This window comes from Nyctereutes procyonoides, unplaced genomic scaffold, assembly GCF_905146905.1.
Source record: "Nyctereutes procyonoides isolate TBG_1078 unplaced genomic scaffold, NYPRO_anot_genome, whole genome shotgun sequence".
Taxonomy (NCBI): Eukaryota; Metazoa; Chordata; class Mammalia; order Carnivora; family Canidae; genus Nyctereutes; species Nyctereutes procyonoides.
In genome coordinates, this window is record NW_026575049.1 from 43,222,716 (window position 1) to 43,244,058 (window position 21,343).

Below are 21,343 nucleotides of genomic sequence, written 5' to 3' on the forward strand. Positions count from 1 at the left end.
AGGAATAGTTTTCTCAAACATGAGCAAAAATAAAATTTAAAATGTATTTTAAAATGTAAATGGCTTTAAAAAATGTCATTCTGAGGACTAAACCAAAGAATAAGTATGCAATATATTAAAAAAGAAAACTGTAAAACATTACTGAAGGACATAAGAAATATATGAATAAGGGAAAAGGCATATCATGGGGTGCCTGGGTGGCTCAGTCAGTTAAGGGTCTGCTTTCAGCTCAGGTCATGATCTCAAGATCCTGAGATTGAGCCCCGGGTTGGGCTCCCTGCTCAGCAGGGAGTCTGCTTCACCTTCTCCCTCTGCCTCTCCTCCTGCTTGTGCTCCCTCTCAGTCTGTCTCTCTCAAATAAATAAATTAAATCTTTAAAAAAAACAGGAAAGGCATATCATGATCACTGACAACAGGAGTCAGTGTTTGTTAAAAATTCAATGGATGGCAGATTATAAAGTTAATGTCAGCCTTATTAAAATTCTGAAATGACTTTTTTCATGGAATTTTAAAGCTGATTCTGAAATTATTTTGAGAGAATATTGAAGAATATTCAAGACATTTTTGAAAAAAAGAAAGCTATTTTGCCAATGTCAAAACTACTAGAAGGCAGCAGTAATTGTTACATTGTAGTAGTAATTTTGCTACTGATCTGGTAACAGGCAAATAAATAGATTAATGGAATAGAGTCTTGAAGCAGATCATTTACATACAAAGTAAAGGTGGTATTTCAAATCAGTGCAAAATGATGAACTACTCTAAATGGCATTTAGAACAATTGGCTATCCAGTTGACAAAAAAATTCCCTATTTCACACTATAAATTCAAATGAATTTCAGAAGATTCATGAATTAAGCCTAACATACCCACATATACACATAGACACATAAAATTCTGTATTAGAAAGAAATAGAGTATATATTTGATTGGAAAATTGCTCTTGAGCAAAATTTAGAGTAGGGAGGCCATTAAGAAAAAGACTGATACATGTTATTATATTTTAAAAAATGTCTATGAAAAAGATAACCAATATTAGCAGAGAAAAGGCAGAGTAAGGTAAGTATAAAACAACTATAGAGATGCTTAAAATATAGAAAAAAATGGGGGGACAGAGAGAAGGAAGGAGGCAGGCAGGCACAACCTAAATGTCTGACTGAGAAAATATTAAACTGTAGATTATCCATAATATAGAAATGTATACAACTCTTAAAAAGAAGATGGATTTTTATGTATTGACAAGTCAAATTCTTTGTAATGTAGTAAAGAAAAAAGTTATAGAACTACATACTATATGGTCTATTATCAGTTTGCTTCTGCTCATAATAAAAATCATCCTCACACTTAGTTGTTTAAAAACAACCATTTATTTAACTTAAAATGCAGGTCAGTAATTCAGGCTGGACTCAGCTGGGTGATTCTTATGGTTTGGGCTGGGCTCAACTAATCACTTACACATTTACATTCATCTGGTAAATAGACTGGGGTGCCTGGGACCTCTTTCCATGTGGTCTCAGTCTCCAGATGGCTAGTCCAGAATTGTTCCCATGCTGGTTTCAAAGTTCCAGGGCAGTGAGAGTAAAAGCGATGAGGCCTCTAGGTTTGGGACTGGCACAACATCCCTTCTGCATTAGAACAGTCAAAGCAAGTCACAAGGCAAGCTGGAATTAAGGGGTGGGAAAATAAACTCCCTCTTTCAATAAAAGTAGCTGAAAAGTATACAGCCGATTTTGCAATCTACAGATTTCCACTTCGGGATAATTTTTTTTCAAAAGAGCAGACGCAATTCTATGAGTGCATATGTAGGTAATGCAAAGAAAAAGGGTTGGGATATGACACAAACACACAAATATCAGTGGTTCTAGAGAAACAAGATTGTGAGGGGGTCATAAAAACCTTTTACGTTATCTATACTTTTTAATGATCACATTGGCTGATTGTAAATTACCTGTATAAGTAAAATTAAATCTTAAAAATGTAACAAACTCCAAACACTATTGTGAGTATATTGGTTCATATTTAAACATCTGAACTTACATATATGAAAAAGCAACTTCTTTCTTTATTTCATTACATTTGTTTTTCCAAAGTGTTTCCTTTGTTAGACATTATTGAAGAGGTTGTGACCAGTGGATTTGTCAGTGCCAAGCCAATTTAATGAGATATCTTTTTAAAAAATATATGAACTCACCATGTGGAGCTCCCACACCATATGAAGCAGAAGCGAATTCTGAGAATTACACTAAAAATTCCTCCCCCTTTCCACATCAACTTAGCTCCCACTTTGTAAATGGTTATTATGAAAAAACTCAGCAGGCTTTTAAGGAACTGGACTTTAATCTATAGGATATAAAAAATGTAATTTCAAAATTGATATATATGTTCCTGTGTTCAAAGCATAACTTTCTGAGTTCTTCAGTGGCATCCAGAGGGTCCTTCAAGAGCCCTCTGAGTCTACAGCAAATTAAGATGCAGGTACAAGGATTAATGTTTGAGGGCTTCTATTCCTAGCAGGATATCACAGAAAGTAGTGACAGGTTTATTTGAGAGGCTGGTTGTTAAACCCCCAAAAAGCTGTTTGGTGACAGAAAAAGCCATCCTCCCACATCTGCTAGCACTGTCTCCACTCACCTGAATACACCCTCTCTTTTCTTCCCACCTTCTGTGCCTGTAGCCTGTACTTTTCTCTTGGCCTTTACATCTGCGCTTATGGTGAGCTACTTAGTGGAGGCAGGGGATGGGAGAGCGTGTAACCTCAGGGGAACCAGCATATGCTAATAGACAAAATCCATGACAGTAAGAACTGTGGTTTTACTTACTACGTATTTTCCTTTGCCAAGAGTGATATATTAGACAGTTGGGCCAGTTACTTGTCCATTGGCCTTCAGCTCCATAAATGCCTTTCCTTATTCCCCTTCTGATCATGAAGAGCTAGAAACCTAGAAAGTCAACACTCTTCTCATCCAGTTTCCTGTTAGCTTCTGTCAATGGGAGAGGAGGATGGGAAGAGTTTGGAAGATGGAAGGGAGAGCCATTTTTTCTTTTCTGCTTTTGGTGATGCCTCCAGCAGAGGCAGCTCTCCTGGGCTCCACGGGCACTCCACAAGCAGCAGCACTTACACATGACTTCACACTCCCCAGGTGTAAAGAGAATGTGTGCTCCTGGCTTCCTGGAGAGAAGTAGAGGTGGTAGTTGAAACAGCAGTTTTAGTAGAGACCCCATCAGTCTTAGTGACCAAGGAACATGGGCTCTGGGAATACCATTTTTCCTTACGTTCCTCTAATCCTAGGGGTAGACGGGGGCTTTATGCGGTTGCTAATCTCTGGGTAATGTCCAGTGTTTGGAAATAGAGACTAATGGAAGAGTATAGATGAAAATCATATTTTGGGCAAAGTAAATTGAGCAAGCAATAAAGAGTAGACAGGAATGGCAATCAATAGAAAAGACAATGGCTTATGTCCAGTGGAGTTCTATATAAGGACAAATTTCAAAAAGAAGGAGGAGTTTCATGGCAGCCAATTAAAATACATGAACATAAGAAAATATAAACAAACAGCTCACCCACCCCAGGACAGCCTCAGGAGATCAGACCAGATCTGATATCGACTAGGTACTGACTCTAGTGCCTTCGGGACAGGTGACTGGGGTGGATGGGTGCGATGAGTCAATTTGCTGTGGGCAGGCACACAAGTCCTTCTAGCCTGATGATTCAGGAGCTGAAGGAGAGGGGAGGATGACCAGAGCAGGAAAGAAAGGATGACTCTAGCTTGGAACATGGAGCAACTGGAAACAGTGTCTCCTCCTCCCAACCTCACCATTTATTAGTTAATTCCACTGCCCTGTCTGCCCATGGCACCTGGAACAATGATAGTCATTCACTCATTCGCTCATTCATTTCTTTATACATTTGGGGAACTCCAACTAGATGCCAGGCACCAAGGATAGGAATATGAGTAAGAAACTCAAGGAGGTCCCAGTGTAGCAGGAAAGGCAAACGCATCAATAATTCTCTATGAGAGCATGAAAGAAGGGCATCCATTGCAGGGGAAGCAGGGAAGACTCTACAGTGGAGCTGGCTTCAACAGGGGTTTTGAAGACCAAGTGAGTTTGGCAGGCAGTGGAGGGGGATTAGCCATATGAAAGATACACTGGTGGGAAAACATCAGGCAAAAGTGAAGTTTGGTGTTTCCAGAGGCTGCGACAGAAGCGTGGCTAATAGCTGGAATGGGAGGAGAGATAGTTGTGGCATCTTTTGGAAGGTTCCTTTGACAACGACGAAGGTGTTAAGGGAAACAGAAAGATGAGTGAAATGGAAACAGGTTGTCAGGCTGCAGACTTGGAGAGAGTGTAGGAAATGAATGGTGTCGTTTTTATAAGCTCACTCTCCCCATCTGCAAACGGAGTGCCTGCCACCAACTGGGTACCTCTGATGTTAGAAGTTGGCCTCACTTCTGATAGGGAAGGGAAGCGAGAGGGAGAGGATCACACTGGTTAGACATGGAAATGCTGTACTGGAAAGCCCGATATGCCATTTCAGGTGTGGGATGTATTGTGTTTCAGGAAGTCATGAAAGATTAAAAGCAGGAGGTGTTGGGATCTCCCCCAGCTGTGGCTATAGAGAGAAGCTTAGGCAAGAGGTGAGACCTAAAATGGAATTCTATCAGGAAGCATCTGCAAGTGAAAAATAGTGAGGACCAGTCCCAAGGTAGTGTCAGCAGGAACAGAAAGGAGGGGGTGGACTCAGACATTTTAACTGGAGAATCCACAAGAATTGGGGATGATTATCTGGAGGCTAAAGGAAAGGAAGGAGCAGGAGAGGCCTCCAAGGGGTTAGGCCTATGACGCCAGAACAGAGAGTGGCCATTTTCACAGAGACTGGGAATGGAGAGAAAACAGTGGGTTGATGTGTGGGACATACGCCTGTGGAGGACGCAAATGGAGGTGTCCAGGACGTAGCTGGAGATGAGTGGCTCGTGCTTAAGAAGGAAACTGAAGTCATGTGTGTAGATTTAATCATCAGCAGCACGTGTGTGGTGGCTGATGTCACCAGAGAAAACGCGATCGCTCTGGGAGTATGAAGGGAGTGAAGGAACATGAGACCCTGGCAAACATCAGGGCTTGAGCAGAAGCCAAGAAGCCATCATCAGGGAAAGCGCCCTGCAGGAGGGGAGCAGTTAGGGTGTCACTGGTGAGCAGTGTCAATAGGGGCTGGGCTGAGGGTGTGCAGAGGAAGCAGATACAGACCAGCCTTTCATGAAGGACAGGAGGTGGAGGGCTTGGGAACCAGGGAGGCTTTATAATAAATGAAGGGTGAGGGAGACGTGAGCATGCAGACAGGCAGAGGAGAGGAAGTAGGGGAGACCGGAAAGCGAAAGGAAACTGAGGAGTCAAAGTCATGGAATAATCGAGAGGGAAATAATCATAACCCAAGAGGAGAGATGCGTCTTCTACCCCTGAAACAGGAGGGAGGAAGGCAAAGACACAGAGGGATCTGGAGGTGGTAGGAAGGAATTTGACCAGGTCACATGATGGGGAACCTCTGCTTTCTTTATTTTTATTTTTATTTATTTATGATAGTCACAGAGAGAAAGAGAGGCAGAGACACAGGCAGAGGGAGAAGCAGGCTCCATGCACCGGAAGCCTGATGTGGGATTCGATCCCGGGTCTCCAGGATCGCGCCCTGGGCCAAAGGCAGGCGCCAAACCGCTGCGCCACCCAGGGATCCCGAACCTCTGCTTTCTATGTAAAGACAAGGCCACGTTACCTAGCTGGAGCCTGGTGGGAAGAAGCAGTGAGCTAGAAAGGGTAAGCTAGCTGCTAGACCTCACACTCCACTTGTTAAATTCTCTTTTTGCTTTTTCCTGCTCTATCGTTTTTTAAATATATCAACAAAGCAGGTTTGCATTATTTTTCATAGTGCTAAGTAAAGAAAATCAAAGTCTTGAAATAACAGATCCTTCTAACTGCAGGTGAGAGAAATCTCAGCCAGTCAAGAAGAAAATAGATCTTCTACATGAAACAAAACAAAAACACAAAGAAATATTCTTTGACGTCTTTACCTATGCTCGTTAATGTTATTTCTAACTCAGGAGTAATAAAACATCTGAATTTTGGAGATTGTGGCTACGGCTTGTGGATGTAACCATAGCTTCCATAAAGGTGGTAATGCTCATTGGTCTTGTTTAAAAACATGTGGCGAGAATCCCTGGGTGGCTTAGTGGTTTGGTGCCCGCCTTTGGCCCAGGGCGTGATCCTGGAGACCCGGGATCGAGTCCCACATCGGGCTCCCTGCATGGAGCCTACTTCTTCCTCTGCCTGTGTCTCTGCCTCTCTTTCTCTCAATCTGTGTCTCTCATGAATAAATAAATAAAATCTTTAAAAAATAAAAAAATAAAAAATAAAAACATGTGGCTCTAGTCATGTTCCATTTGAGACATGTTTTCCTGAAAGGGCATACATATTGGTGAGTCTCCTAATTCAGGAGAGGGTTATGGACACTTCTCTCATTCATGCAAAAGTAAGAACATAATAATAAAATTAAACTCTATGAATCTTTTATCTTGTTTAAATAGAGTTTGAAAGAATAATTCATGCAAATTAATAGTAATAAATGCTTGAGAAGTCATGTGGTAAATGGAAAAAAATATCCAAGGGCAGAGTTAAGGTTAGCATGGTCAATATGGATGCCCTGTGTTACTGTTACTGTGTTACTGTTACTGTTCTTCAGCCCACCATGAGAGGAAGGTTCTGGAAGCTCAAGGAGCTGTGGAGGGGGCTCTGGAACCAAAGCCAGAGGACTAGAAAGACCTTCTAATCAGACCTTTGACTCTAAGGGTCCTTTCTCAGGCCTTGACTGAGGAAAACCAGCACCTGGGAGAACTCCATGCTCCTCAGGCTATCTTTGGGAGCCATTAGCAAGGCTGTTTGGTGCACAGAATTGCACTGCTATCTTTGTTTGCAGAGACAAGCTGCTTATCCATCTCAGTAGGATGTCTCTTTGAGCACTTTCCCAATAGTGACAACAGAGTGACAGAGACCCGGCCATTCTCTCTGACCAGAACTCTGTCAGGCCACATATGTTCATAATTCTGAGATGCTAGATGGGTCTGGGTGAGTTATCTGAGGTTGGAGGTGGAGAGAAGTTAAATACCTTCTGTAGAAATAGAGATCTGATCATTAGCTTCGTGGAAACTGTATGCTGTCGTGGTTTGTAACTTCTGAGGGGACATGGATCCTTCTGAATATGTGAGGAAAGGTATGGATTTTCATCTTTGAAAAATGCCCAGGCACATATGGATGCTCAAGTTTTCATACTGTTTTGGGGGTTCAGGAGCATGACTCTTTTCCATAGTCCTTTTTCATGAACCCCCACCACAAACAATTACCCACCAGCAGTAAAGGGTTTCCTCTGAATATAGTCCCCAGACCACACATTTCAGAAATACCTGGGGTGCACAGGTTTGTGGGTCCCATTCCAGACTCTGAATCTGAATCGCTGGTTGTGGGGCATAGGAATCTGCATTGCAAACAAACTGGATTTTAAACAAATCCAGAGGATTCTGCACCAGTCTGAGTTTGAGAACAATTGCTATGGGTTCAGACTCTAGGTTGAGAATCTCAGTTCAGCAGAACTAGGCATTTTCTCTTTTTTGCTCAAGTGCTCCTTCTCAGCCCATTTTGGGCTCTTTCTGCCTTCTATCTCTAGCCGGCATGATCCTGGACTCTCCATTCTCCAACACCATAGAAATGCTCAGGACATGCAAAGTTATATGTATATTGGTTCTTGAAAAACTCTTACAAAAATAAATCTTATGCCCAAAATAAGTAATAGAGAATTCCCCAGAAGCCATGTGGAATGTCTTGGGTGATCCGTGCCACAGCCCGGTCCCATCACAGCTGCTGGCGCCCATATGATCTGTGCACGGCCATCTGTACATGTAAAAATATCATTTGTGCACTTGCCTAAGCAGCCCTGGTGAATGGAAAGTTTTGAGAAGCCTTTGATGACTGCAATTTGTCATTTAGGGAAGCAGTATGCAAACAACACCCGAGTATTGCTGGCTGCTCTGCTCAGTGGGCATCCTGGCCTTTTCATTTTATGACCCACTATGAATGATTCTCACTATGCTCCATCTCCCTATTAGTCAGATGTCACAAGCTTATTTTTTTTTCATCCCAGAGCCATATTTTAATACCATGTAGCAATATTCTTCCTCAGGATTCTGTGTTTTTAATATCCATCATGACACCATAGCAGCATGCTTCCCAGAAGGCACTGAGGCACATATACTGACTGCTACCAAGGAAGCAATCAGTTCACAGGAAATTAAACTGGACTATACCCACACATTTATTCCTGCACTTCTCATGCTAATAATTTTCTTTGTGGAGAGTTTGCTGACCAATTCATGGGCTGACTTAGTTCCCTACTGTGGATTATTGCAATTATAATTACCCAGCTATATCTGATACCACTGTATTTATCAGAAGGCACAACTCCAAGTCGCAAGCCCATGCCATACCATTAGGCATCTGTATAAAAGGCTCTGGATTGTGTTATGAATCTTTAAAAACTGGAACGTGTCATCCAAAGGAAAATGAGGATTTCGTTTTCTTTCACTTCAGCTCTGAAGCATTTAGACTTTGGACATTTAGAATCCACAAACCAAAATCAAGATGCTAACATTTGAAGTAGTCTGTTTTACATAAATGATTATATTAGCTATTGTATTTACAGAGAGACACTGGCTTTTAGGGGTATTTGATGTGGGAGATGTTACCAATCATGGGGAAGGAATGGTCAGTAAATGGAGTTGTGTGTTGTCTCATGGCACTGAAATCTCAAGGAGGCCCAATTAGAAATAGAATAGAAGATATGAGTTGTACCAATATCTTCATGAGATCACAGGGTCGTCCTTAAGTGTTGATGTGACATTCCCTCCCAACAAAGCCCTTTCAACCTCCGAGATGATATAAAAGGCAGGCCACCTTGATTCTGCAGCCTCTGGGACTTTTCTCACCCCACAGGCTACTGAGACCCCCCAATATTCAGACACAAGACAAAGGAGATTTTGGAGAGCTGTTTCTTCAAAAGCATGCCCTTAACCTCCTATGATCCTTTGTCCCGGTCATTGACTGGCTCAGTAGCAAATAAGAGAGAAAGTAACTCAAGCTAAGTGAGGTCACCATTCTCACCAGTCCTCTTATTTATACCAGCACTTGTGATCTGGCCTCAGTCAGCTTTCTACATGGAAAAAAATTAGATGTATACTTCCTGACACCATATAAACATAAACACCAGATTAAATATCTAAATGTGAAATTAAAAATTTTAAAACAACTAGAAGAAAGTATGTTATAATATTTTATTATTTAAGAGAAAGATGATTTCTTTATAAAAATAGCAGATGAAGTGTCTGGGTGGCTCATTCAGTTGACCATCTGACTTTTGGTTTTGACTCAGGTCAGGATCTCCTGGTCAGGAGATAGAGCCCCACTTTGGGCTCTCTGCTCAGTGGAAAGCCTGCTTCTCCTCTCCCTCTGCCCCTCCTGCCATGCACACTCTCTCTCTTTCTCTCTCTAAAATAAATGAATAAATCTTTATAAGAAAGCATAAATCATTAGAGAAAGTATTTATGTTATAAAAATGTTAAACTCCTATATGATAATATATATTATAAATTAAAGACAAGCCACATTAGAGAGAACATATTTATAACAGAACAGATGGGAATTAATATCTAAATACAAGTTAACATATATATTATGAATTAATAATAGTTAACATGTATGAATGCACTTTATCCTAATACCCTACATTTATAATCTTATTATACATTTTTCTTTCTACAAACTCGGATGCAAAGAATTTAAATAATTTGTTCAATATTACCTACCTGGTAATGACCTGAGCCAGGATTTGGCAAAGGATATGAACACGCAATTCAAAGAAGAAAGCTAATGATCAGTAGACCAGTATTAGAAAAGTACAAGTTAAAACAATTAAATACTATTTCACAGACGTCAGATTGGCAAAAACCAAAAAGTATAACGAAACTAAGTGTGGCAAAGAAATGGCAAATGAGTAAATTAGTACTGCTTTGCAAGCAATTTGTGACTATCTAGTAAAGCTGAAATGTACACACCTATGTCTCAGTAATACTACATGTAGGTATACACTCCAGAGAAACTCAAGTGTGCACAAGAAGACCTGTGCAAGGATATTCAATGAAGCTCTGTTACAGCAAAATGTTGGAAACAACATAAATGCCCATCATTGGGGGAATAGGTAAATAAACTGAAATTTAGTTGTATAGTGGAATACTATACAGGAATTAATTAGGTAAATGAATTCATTCTCAGTGTGTTATTATAAGTAAATCTAAAAAGCACAATGTCAGGGTACCTGGGTGGCTCTTGATTTTGGCTCAGGTCATGATCTCATGATTTTGAGATTGAGCCCCATGAGGGTCTCTGTGCTGGGCGTGAACCCTGCTTAAGATTCTCTTTCTCCCTCTCCCTCTGCATCTCCTTCCTCATGATCTCTCTCTCTTTCTCTCATAAATAAATAAATAAATAGATAGATAGATAGATAGATAGATAATAACACAATGTTGAGTGGAAAAAAAGGGAAGTTACACATTCTTATTTGAGAGAGATGAAGCAGAGTTACTTTTTCCTATTCTTCCCACTAGTACAACTAAAAACAATGAACATTATATGCAAAATATATAAGATTTTAAAAGCTGGAGAGAAAAAGACAGACTGAGGGAGGACCTCAGGACCCAAAGGACAACATGGCAATGAGTTGTCTGGGTTTTCTTTTTGCCTCAAATATTCTGGACTGGGTGCTGGAGAAGCCAGCAACCCAGAAAAGCCAATAAGTGCAGACCAAAAATGCTCCAACAAAACCTGCTCTCTATATCCAAGAAATGAGAGGGCATCAGCCTAGCAAGACTAAAAACTTTTGGAAAATATCCACTCTGTTGCAGCAGAATACCACAGGAAAATACTATTGCCCCATCTCCACCCTTGCAAGCAAAGTCTATATGGGGAGTCTAGAGTTTCACCCTTGCCAGGCTGTAACAAGATGTCCAACACTACTGCCATAGTGATGTCAGAAAAGACTGAGTAGAGAGCTATAGCACTCATTTCCATTGGGTGGTAACAACAGTGTCAATGCTGTCAGTGGAGACTGTGGTGTCAGTGGAGACTATGTGAGGAACTTGGACTTCCACTCCACCTGGCAGGAATAAGCTTTCTTCCCATTCCCCACTAGACTGATGTCAGAGGAGGCTTAAAAGAGAGTCAGCACTGCCCCATCTTGTGGTGTCAGTGAAGCAACATGTGGAGAAGTAACAAAATATTCCTAATTCACCCAGCCAGGGAAGCATCAGTGAAGGACCAGTAGAGGACTGTAACTCCCACACCTGTCCAGCAGAAATGAGGATCCACCCCCACTGGTACATCAATGAAGTCCAAGGAAGAAAACTGGACTTCTCCTCCCATCTGGTAGCAACCAGGTGGTGCTCCTGCTTTTCCTACCAAAGCAATGTAGGAAAAAAAAAAAGCCAGATCAAATGAAAAGTTTAAAAGATTCAGAGATTTGTAACATACTATACAAAATATCTGGGTTTCAGTTGAAAAACATGTATCATTCTAAGAACCAGGAAGACCTCAACTGAATGAAAAGAAAAGGCAACAGATCCTAATACCAAGATGACAAAGGTGTTAAGATGATCATACAAAGATTTTAAAGCAGCGATCATAAAAATGCTTCAACAAGCAGTTACAAACACATCTGAAATAAATAAATAAAACCAAAACAGAGTCTCAAGAAAGAAATAGGAAGCCTCAAAAAAGAAATAAAGGATATATATAAAAAGCAAATAGAAATTTCAGAACTGAAAAACATGATAACCAAAATTGAAAACTCACTGGATGCAGGGGAAAAAGGAATCAGTGAACTGAAAAAATACAATGATAGAAATTACCCAATCAGAACAACAGAAAGAAAATAGACTTAAAAAAAAAAAAAAGAGCAGAGCCTCAGGGATCTATAAGACTCTAACAAAATATCTAACATATATATAGAACACTCAAAACTCAACAATAAAAAATATCCAGTTAGAAAATGGACACAAGATTTGAAGAGTCATTTCAATGAAGAGAGTATACAGATCCAGTTAAGCATATGAAAGGTTTGGGGTTTTTCAAAAAAGATTTTATTTATGTGACAGAGAGAGAGCACAAGCAGAAAGTAGGCAGAGCGACAGGCAGAGGGAGATGCAGGCTCCCTGCTGAACAGGGAGCCTGATATGGGGCTCCATCCCAGGATCCCAGGATTATGACCTGAGCTGAAGGCAGATACTTAACCAACTGAGCCACCCAGGTGTCCCACAGGTGAAAGGCGTTTAACATCATCAGCCAGGAAGGAAGGAAGGAAGGAAGGAAGGAAGGAAGGAAGGAAGGAAGGAAGGAAGGAAGGAAGGAAGTATTTATTGAGGGCTGATGTCGCAGGTATTGTATGAGGCATTTGTGGGGATGCTTAGATCTTAAGACAAGGATCCTTCTTTCAGGGTATTTACAGTCTACCAGGGCAGGGAAAGTCTCAGATAAATATTATGTGGAGATGGAAAGTGTAAGTGTCCCACTAGAGAGAAAATAAACCCTTTAGGGTTTAGAGTTTCTTTTCCTTTATTATTATTATTTTATTCATGAGAGACAGAGAGGCAGAGACACAGGCAGAGGGAAAAAGCAGCTCCCTGCAGGGAGCCCAATGCAGGACTCAATCCAGACCCCCAGGATCACAACCTGACCCAAAGACAGATGCTCAACCACTGAGCCACCCAGGTGCCCCAGGTTTAGAGTTTCTAGCTAACATGTACCAAGAAAGATGTGTGTCATGGCTGACATTGGGCATGAAGAATGAGTAGGTTTTGGGCAAGAGGAAACATAAGAGAGAAGAAATTTCAGGTGGAAAGAGAATCAGAAGCAAGCCTTGGAATTAATACAAAGTAGAGGGTTCACGTGGCTGGTACAGCCAGGATGAAAAGGAAATGCTAAACTAAGGAAGTGAGGCTAGAACGGGGGGATGGAGGCAGAGCCTGGAGGATTGTACAGATACTAGTTAGAAATGTGCTCTTTGTATTAAAGGTGGCATGATCTATGTTGGTTATATGTGAAAATAACATCATTTGGTGACTATCCCACAGTAGCAAACTAAATGGACCTTCTACTCTTAGGCTACTCTTAAACTTTGAGAAGAGAAGTGCCAATCTCTGATCCTATTGCTCTAATGGCACTAAAATGTGGAGCCTGGAGCTAAAAGAGGAAAGCTAAGGACACAAAGAATATGTTTCCATCTTCTCAAAAAATATATGCTGCAGCAAATTATCAACTGTTATAGATTCATTTGATTCCCAAGCTCCTCTTTTAAAATGCAAACACCCTCAGGAGTTTGGGATTGGAGGGATGGTGGGTTAAATAATTTCTTGAGTTGTGCTTTATCTTCATTGATGAATTCTTTTTATATAGTGGTCTGTTCCATTTGCAAGTTCCTAGATAATCCATCATATTAACAGATAAGAAGAAGAACACAGACACCTCCCTAAAAGGAAATTCAATCACCATGTTGCTTATGTCCATGGAACCTTCAATCATGTAACCTCAACATAAATTTGTGTGATAGGGATGCTACTCTGAGCACACAGGGGAAATAGAAGCTGCTCTGAAAGCTTAGGTTAATCACTGAAAATCAACCAGGCCACTTTCCTATCAAGTCTAGCAAATAATGAGTTTCAACACTGAATATAAAATTATCTGACCTCCCAACACCATTTTGTGGAGAATAGTACTGTATGCATAACAGTGCTTCTCAAACTTTAACACGAAGGCAGATTACTTGCTGATCTTGTTAAACTGTAGATTTTGATCCAGTAGATCTGGGTAGGACCCAAGATTCCAATAGCTTGCAGATGCTGGTGCTGCCAGTGTGTGGACCACACTTGAGTCCTGAAGATAAAGGCAAAGTTTGGGCATCATACAGAACTGTCCAAATTCCAGCTACACAACTTATGAGTTTTGTAGCCTTGGGGAAATCACCTAACTTCTTTGAGGCTTCATCATCTCATCTGTAAAATAGAAATATGAATATTTATCTTGCAGAGTTAGAGAGAAAACTAAATACTATGTATTAAAGGTATTTGGCCAGGGCATGATACACAGTAGTGACTCAACACATGACACTGTAGTTTTTAGGCTTAGTGGACAGCATTACTATAAAAGGCAAAACTTAACTACTAATAGCCAGGATGCCTGGGTGCTTCAGTGGTTGAGTGATCCCATGGTCCTGGGATTGAGTCCCACATCAGGCTCCCTGCATGGAGCCTGCTTCTCCCTCTGCCTGGGTCTCTGCCTCTCTGTCTTTCATGAATAAATAAATAAAATCTCTTTTAAAAAACTACTAATAACCTGCTGTTGACCAAAAGCTCAGTGGAAGAGAGAGTTGTAAATTATTGTTTTAGTACGCAGATAAGAGACATACTATCATTGTTTTCCTATCAATGAGGATAAAACCTCAAGGTGTTCCATTGAGGATAAAACTTCAAGGTGTTCATTTGCTTGTTAGGAATATCGACATACTCTTATGAGTTATTCTTGGCTTATACACATTAGCTTCTTTCTATCAAATCTAAATATTTTATATATTTTATGTATTTTAATAGTTGCCTTAACAGTAAGCGGTACATCTATAGGAAGGTCTATGTCAGAAAGCAATGAACATAAAACTTAAGATGATGATACAAAATTAATCCTAACATTCACACAATAATTTTAGGTCTAGTCTTTCTAATCTTTACCCCTATAGATACAAAGCAAAAAGGAGGCCAGTGCTGTTTCTTTTATTATCTTAGAGAGGTTTGGAGAGCCATATAGGATGGTGGAACAACTCAGGTTGTTCAAGGGTCAACTGTGTATCTCTATCTGGTTTGTAAGAGTCTGGTGTGGTTGCAGACCATGACTGACACTGCAGATTCCCCCTGACTGGTGTGAGGCAGCAGCCAGACCCACAGCTCTTCCAACCCCAGCTGCATTCCTCCCTAGGCTTCTGGGCTTTCTATCTCCTGCCAGGGGCACACTAGCTTTGTGACAATGGGCACAAGATTCTTCTTCAGGTCGTCAGTGAAGTCAGAAGAACGAAGGCAAAAAAAAAAAAAGAAGAAGAAGAACGAAGGCAGTAAGGGACTGATATGGATTTTGATTCATCCTTGCAGGTTCCAGCTTGTCCTTGCTCTCATTTCATGCACTTTCTTTCCTGACTGCCTTCCCTAGTGACATCAGGCCCAGCTCCAGATACAGAGGCAACCTCTGTGTGTAAGCTGTTTAATTAGCTCCCACAATTGTGTAAGGCCAAATCCCTGTAGTAAAACCCATATTCTCTATCACTCCTACTGGTGTGCTTCTCTGATTGAACTCTGATGGGAATATCCAGGTTTTTCCACCTTCCATAACCATAGTCTTGGTTAACATTCCATCAAACACCTTCCCATCTATGCCTACGGACAAGGTAATTCAAAAAGAATTAAACATTTGGGGTGCCTAAGTGGCTTAGTCACTTAAGTGCCTGAGTCTTGATTTCCGCTCAGGTCATGATGTCAGGTCATTAGATTGAGCTCTGTATCAGGCTCCATGCTCAGTGCAGAGTCTGCTTGTCCTTCTCTCTCTGCTCCTCACCCTTGCTTGTGCTCTCTCTCTCTCTCTCAAAGAAAAAAGAAAAAAGAAACACTTTTTAAAATGTCACTCAATGTCAGGTATCTGGAAATTCTCACAGCAAGAGTCCATATTCATTCATTTCTCAATTGCTCTAAAGCAACAGCTTCTATTTTTCTATATTACAAACATGAAGCATGGACTTTTCTTTAGAAGTTATTTTAAACTGCAGAGAAGCCAAAAGAAAATATAATCACCTATAATCCCCACTCCAAGAGGTAACCACTGTCAACATCATATATCTATCTCTTTTGGTATTTTATCAATGCATACAGTATATAATATACCATGTGCCCTTTTTAAAAAATTGAATTACATCATATATCATATTTTTCTTTTTAAAATATACTATGAATGTTTTCTATATCATGATATATTTAATCAGAAGCATAATTTTTAGCTTTATCATATTCCAATATAGTAAACTTCTATTACCTAATTGAGAATATCTAGGCTTATTTGCAGTTTTTATAGAATTCTAAGCAACATTATGATGGACATCCTTATAGTTAAATCTTCACACATATAAATAGTTATTTCCTTAGACCAAATCCCTAGATATGGAATTGCTGAATCAAGGGACTGCAAAATGTTGTCTTCCGAAGCAAATTTTCTGACTTCCAACAACCAAGACCAAGTCCTGTTCCTTCCTAAAAACTTTGTACTGCAATTAACTGGACCAGTTTTTATCCCATTGGTGCCATGAGTCAAGTACGTCTATGTTTCAGGATTTCCATTAGTGCCCATGGTTCTTGGTCATACTGTTCGAGAATGAAGAGGTAGACCAGACATTGGCCAGTAATGCAAAGTTTATTGAGTGATAGCAGAAAGTTCCATAGGTTCCCATATGTCCTCGCTCTCTCCCACAACTACAGCCCTCCACCACTGCTTTCTGGCTGACAGTCTCGGCTATCCTGTCCACTGCTCCCTTGCAGTGGATTCAATAAATTTTTATCTCCTTTGTTCTGCCTTGGGTGAATCCTTTCACTACCTGTGTTAGTGGCCTCCACCCGATTGGGTTACTCCACTCTCCTGATCAAAGCCATTTCATAAGATTCAATACCAAAAGATGTTTTGTTAGATATATTTTAAGTAAAAAATGATTTGGGAAATTGTGTGAATATTGTTCTGATGGTCACAGAATTATGCTGACACACTCCCCAAGATGAAAGAAATTAAACAGAACAAATCGAACTGAACAAGCATTGGGTTATTGACGCCAACAGGCCAGGTCCAGGGACCCAGATGGAGTCCTGCAGGACCAGCCAAGAGGGTCCTTGGCTTCACAAAGGGTGGAAATCAAACTTGAGCCAACAGGAAGTGAGAGCAGAGTTTTTTTGAACATATATAAAGAAGGCAGATATAGATGGAGTATCCAGAAGACTCAGAAAGGAAAAGAGCATGAGTCTGATCTTTGTTTGGGGTCTGGGGCTTTTTATTGGGGATTGTAGTCTGGTGTACATGTCCTCTCAGGAATCCAGGAACTTGTTAGAACAAATACAGTGGCCCAAGTGTTACTTCTTGGAGACAGGGGGCCTTGGCGTTGAGATGTCTAGAACCTGGTGATCTAGAATACACATATGATGGCCTTGTCCACTCATTCTCACCTGATCCTTCCTTAAATGTTATCTTTTCCATAGAAATCATTAACTCTTTGTCCCTTACAAAGAAGACATACACTATTTGCACGATGAGGCATGTGCAAAGTGCGGATACAGGTCCCAGCAAGAATAGAAGCAGTAAAAAGCAGGTTTTTATGGAGTTCTTCAATCTCCCCGTCTCATTATGACCTGGAATATTTACATGTCAAACCTTATAGAATGTAATCAAAGCCATACTTACAGAGATATTAACAGCTTTAAGTGTAAATTTTTTTTTTTTAAAAAAGAGAAAGGTTGAAAATAAATAATCTAAGCTTCTATCTTAAAAGGAACAGCAAACAGGGATCCCTGGGTGGCTCAGTGGTTTAGCTCCTGCCTTCAGCCTGGGGTGTGATTCTGGAGTCCCGGGATCAAGTCCCACATCAGGCTCCCTGCATGGAGCCTGCTTCTCCCTCTGCCTCTCTCTGTCTCTCTCTCTCTCTGTGTCTCTCATGAATAAATAAATAAAATCTTTTTTTTAAAAAAAAGGAACAGCAAACAAATAAAAAGATAAGAAAAAAGATAAAAGCAGAAATCAATAAAATAGAAAGTAGACTGCAACAGAGGAAATCAATAAGATCAAATAAATTAGTTTCAATACATTTTTAGAAATTAGTAGTAAATTGTAAACATTAGTAAGACTGGGCAAGAAAAGAGAAAAATACAAATGACCAGTATCAGGAATGAAAAGGGAGACATTAATGTAGATTCCACAGATATCAAAACAAGATAAGATACTATGAATAACTTCATGCAAATAAATTTGAAAACTTAGATGAAATGGAAAATTTCTGCCCAAAACACAACTAACCAAAAGACAACTAACCAACTTACGTAAAAGAAAATAAAAATTCTAAATAGCCTTATATCTGTTTAAAAAATTGAATCCATAATTAATGCATATTAATGCTCCTAGTAATAATGTTCTAGATCAGTGGCTTTAAAACTGTTTTGAGCAAAACAATAGGAAATACATTTTATACTGTGACCCACTGGGCATAGATGTATGGATGCATATGTATATGAAATAAAAGTTTTATGAAGCAATTCTTACTGTTGTTGGGGAGGAAGAATTTCCTCTGCCCTTCAAGACCCTTCTACCTGGACTAAGAATCAAGTTGACTTGACACAGATTAACGGGAAAAAATCAAATTTGATAGTGTACACATGAGGAAATCAAACAGCGACATGGAAATTCCAAAGACAATGAGGCAATAGGAAACTTACATCAGCTGAATAAAGGGGTAGGGGTCTGAGGACACAAAGGGGAGAACACCATTAGCAGGAAGAGTAAGGAGATGTTTGGAAAACATAGGCGCCCTATTATGCAGATAGGTTTCTTAGGTAAAGAAGAATCTCTGTTAAAAGCTCTTTTCCTTGTACTAGCAGGCAGCAGATGGGGAGATAAAGAGCTTTTCCTGAATCTGCTGAGTTTTGATTGCTTTTAACTCAAAATAATGTTCATGACAAAATTGCCCATCTTGGGACAGCTGGCCCTAAGCCCTACAATCTTAATATGAGGGCACTACTCCATTATTTCAATTCTCCTCTGTTCTTTTAAATGATGGTTGTGAGGTGGGAGCAAAACCAACGCCTGGCTCAGAGCAGTAGCCTCACGGGCCGCCAAGGATTTCTCTGGCTAGTGTTGCTCCCACCAGTCTACAGCATGGGAATTATCTTCACAAACCTCTTCAAGGGCCTTTTTGGCAAAAAAGAAATGTGCATTCTCATGGTGGGCCTGGATGCTGCAGGGAAGACCACCATCCTGTACAAACTAAAGCTGGGTGAGATCGTGACCACCATTCCCACCATAGGCTTCCACGTGGAGACCGTGGAGTACAAGAACACCAGCTTCACCGTGTGGGATGTGGGTGGCCAGGGCAAGATCCGGCCTCTGTGGCGCCACTACTTCCAGAATACACGAGGTCTCATCTTTGTGGTTGACAGCAATGACCGGGAGCGTGTGAACGAGGCCCGTGAGGAGCTCATGAGGATGCTGGCGGAGGATGAGCTCAGGGATGCCGTCCTGCTGGTGTTTGCCCACAAGCAGGACCTCCCAAACACCATAAATGCGGCTGAGATCACGGACAAGCTGGGGCTGTGCTCCCTGCGCCACAGGAACTGGTGCATTCAGGCCACCTGTGCCACCAGCAGGGATGGGCTCTATGAGGGACTGGCCTGGTTGTCCAATCAGCTCCGGAACCAGAAGTGAGCCGCCCCCTCCCTGCCCTCACTCCCTCCTTCCACCCTGCTTTGCTCTCCTGTGGTGTGAGTGCCAGAAGCTGTCTCCACGGTGGGTCACAGTGTGCTTTACCACGCTGGAAATGTGCAGACGCAGCCTGCAGCCGGGTTTTTATTTAATGTAAATAGTTTTGTGTTCCCAACGAGGCAGTTTCTGGTACTCCTATGCAATATTACTCAGCTTTTTTTATTGTACAAAGAGAATCAACCCACTGTTCAATACTGAGAAGGGATTTAGGCACACGGGGCCTCTGGGAGTCGCTGTGTGGGACCAGCCTGGTACGCCTCCTCGGGGCATTAGGTCTATGTTGAGATCCATTTTGGTGGTTGGTTTTTAACCCAAACTCAGTGCATTTTTAAAATCGTTACAAATAACAAGAAAAGGAGAAGACTTGAACACACAGAAGGGAGATATGTGCCTAGTGTATGTTCTACAGGGGCGGCCAGAGTCCAGTCCACCAGTGGGCCACTTCCAGCCGGGAACGTGAGATGGGGCAGAACCAGCCACGGCCCATTCTGCATGGTCACAATAGGATCCCTGTGATCGCTCTTGTCTCGGGTCATCCTGTATCCCCTAGTGTTTGTGCTTGTACTTGTGCTTACACGGCCACCCAGGAGACGGGCTGGGGGCTGCATCACCGCTCACGGACCCCTCGGAGGGACCCCGGCCTCCCTGGGGGCAGTGTGGGCACTCTGGCTTCCTCTGGGCCGCCTGGGGTCTCACCAGCAGGAGTGCGGGCGGGCAGGCCAGTCATCCCAGCGCCTCAGCCCCAAGCCCCAGGAGCCCCTGTCTACATGTGCTTTCACTCCCTCAGCCTGCAAGGGTCAGATTTGCCATTGAAACGACGACCTCTATTGTTTTCTTTTGTATTTTGATAAACACTGAAGAAGCTGGAGCCGTTCAACTTTATCTTGGGGAAGTTCTCAGAACTGGTTTATTTGGTGTCGTGGAACCTCTTACTGCTTTCAATATACGATTAGTAATCAACTGTTTTGTATACTTGTTTTCAGTTTTCATTTCGACAAACAAGCACTGTAATTATAGCTACTAGAATAAAATCTCTTAACTATTAAAAAAAATAAATGATGGTTGTGAAACACTAAATTGATTTTGTGACCCACTAATAATAGGTTGTTATGTGCAGTTTGAAGAACAGTGCTTCCATAGGGTAGTCACTATATAAATGTTTGCTATTATTACTATTATTATTCATCTAAGGATCTCCAACACTTTTGCAATATCTGGCACACAGTAAGCATCTGATAAATGTCTATAAATGAATTATTTGTGGCCTTTAAGAGAGTGGTCTCAGTAGAGAGTTGGGAGTAGTATTCCCCTCTTGAGACATTCTTCTCCTTAACTTTTACTAGGAACTAGGGTATCACCTACACCCATGTCTACCTCTTATAACTAATAACAAAAGAAATTTTCCAGTCACCAGAATGAAAAAGAGGTGGTCATATAGTTGTCATTAGCTGTACATGTATAAACTCTCTCACACAGGCAAGGCATCTCTTCACTGCATTTTCATCTTAATTACTTTGGTGGCCCCAAATGTGGCTGAATTTTAACTTGAATTTGGATTAATAATTTTCATTAACAAAAAAAGGCTTACCACCATGATGCAGTATTGAAACTGGGTCTTTTTTTTTTTTTATGATAGTCACACAGAGAGAGAGAGAGAAAGGCAGAG

The 21,343-nt window shown here is 41.0% G+C and overlaps 2 protein-coding genes across 2 annotated transcripts in view; one reads left to right on the top strand and one right to left on the bottom strand.

Annotated features, from left to right (window-relative positions):
• Positions 1–21,343, bottom strand: part of NMS (neuromedin S) — a 49,907-nt gene that overhangs the window by 16,882 nt on the left and 11,682 nt on the right. The window contains exons 2-3 of the mRNA XM_055328628.1: positions 13,824–14,129; positions 2,817–3,162 (exon numbers count right to left, since the gene is read on the bottom strand). The gene's annotated coding sequence lies outside the window, so the exon portion shown is untranslated. The remainder of the gene's footprint in view (positions 1–2,816; positions 3,163–13,823; positions 14,130–21,343) is intronic.
• Positions 19,075–19,620, top strand: LOC129511695 (ADP-ribosylation factor 1-like). Its single transcript, XM_055328627.1, has one exon. It carries the CDS (start codon positions 19,075–19,077, stop codon positions 19,618–19,620), a length of 546 nt encoding a protein of 181 aa, XP_055184602.1.

Bases quoted from the DNA above. Each gene is read 5' to 3' on its own strand.
- LOC129511695 (XM_055328627.1), top strand. From the start codon at position 19,075: ATGGGAATTATCTTCACAAACCTCTTCAAGGGCCTTTTTGGCAAAAAA.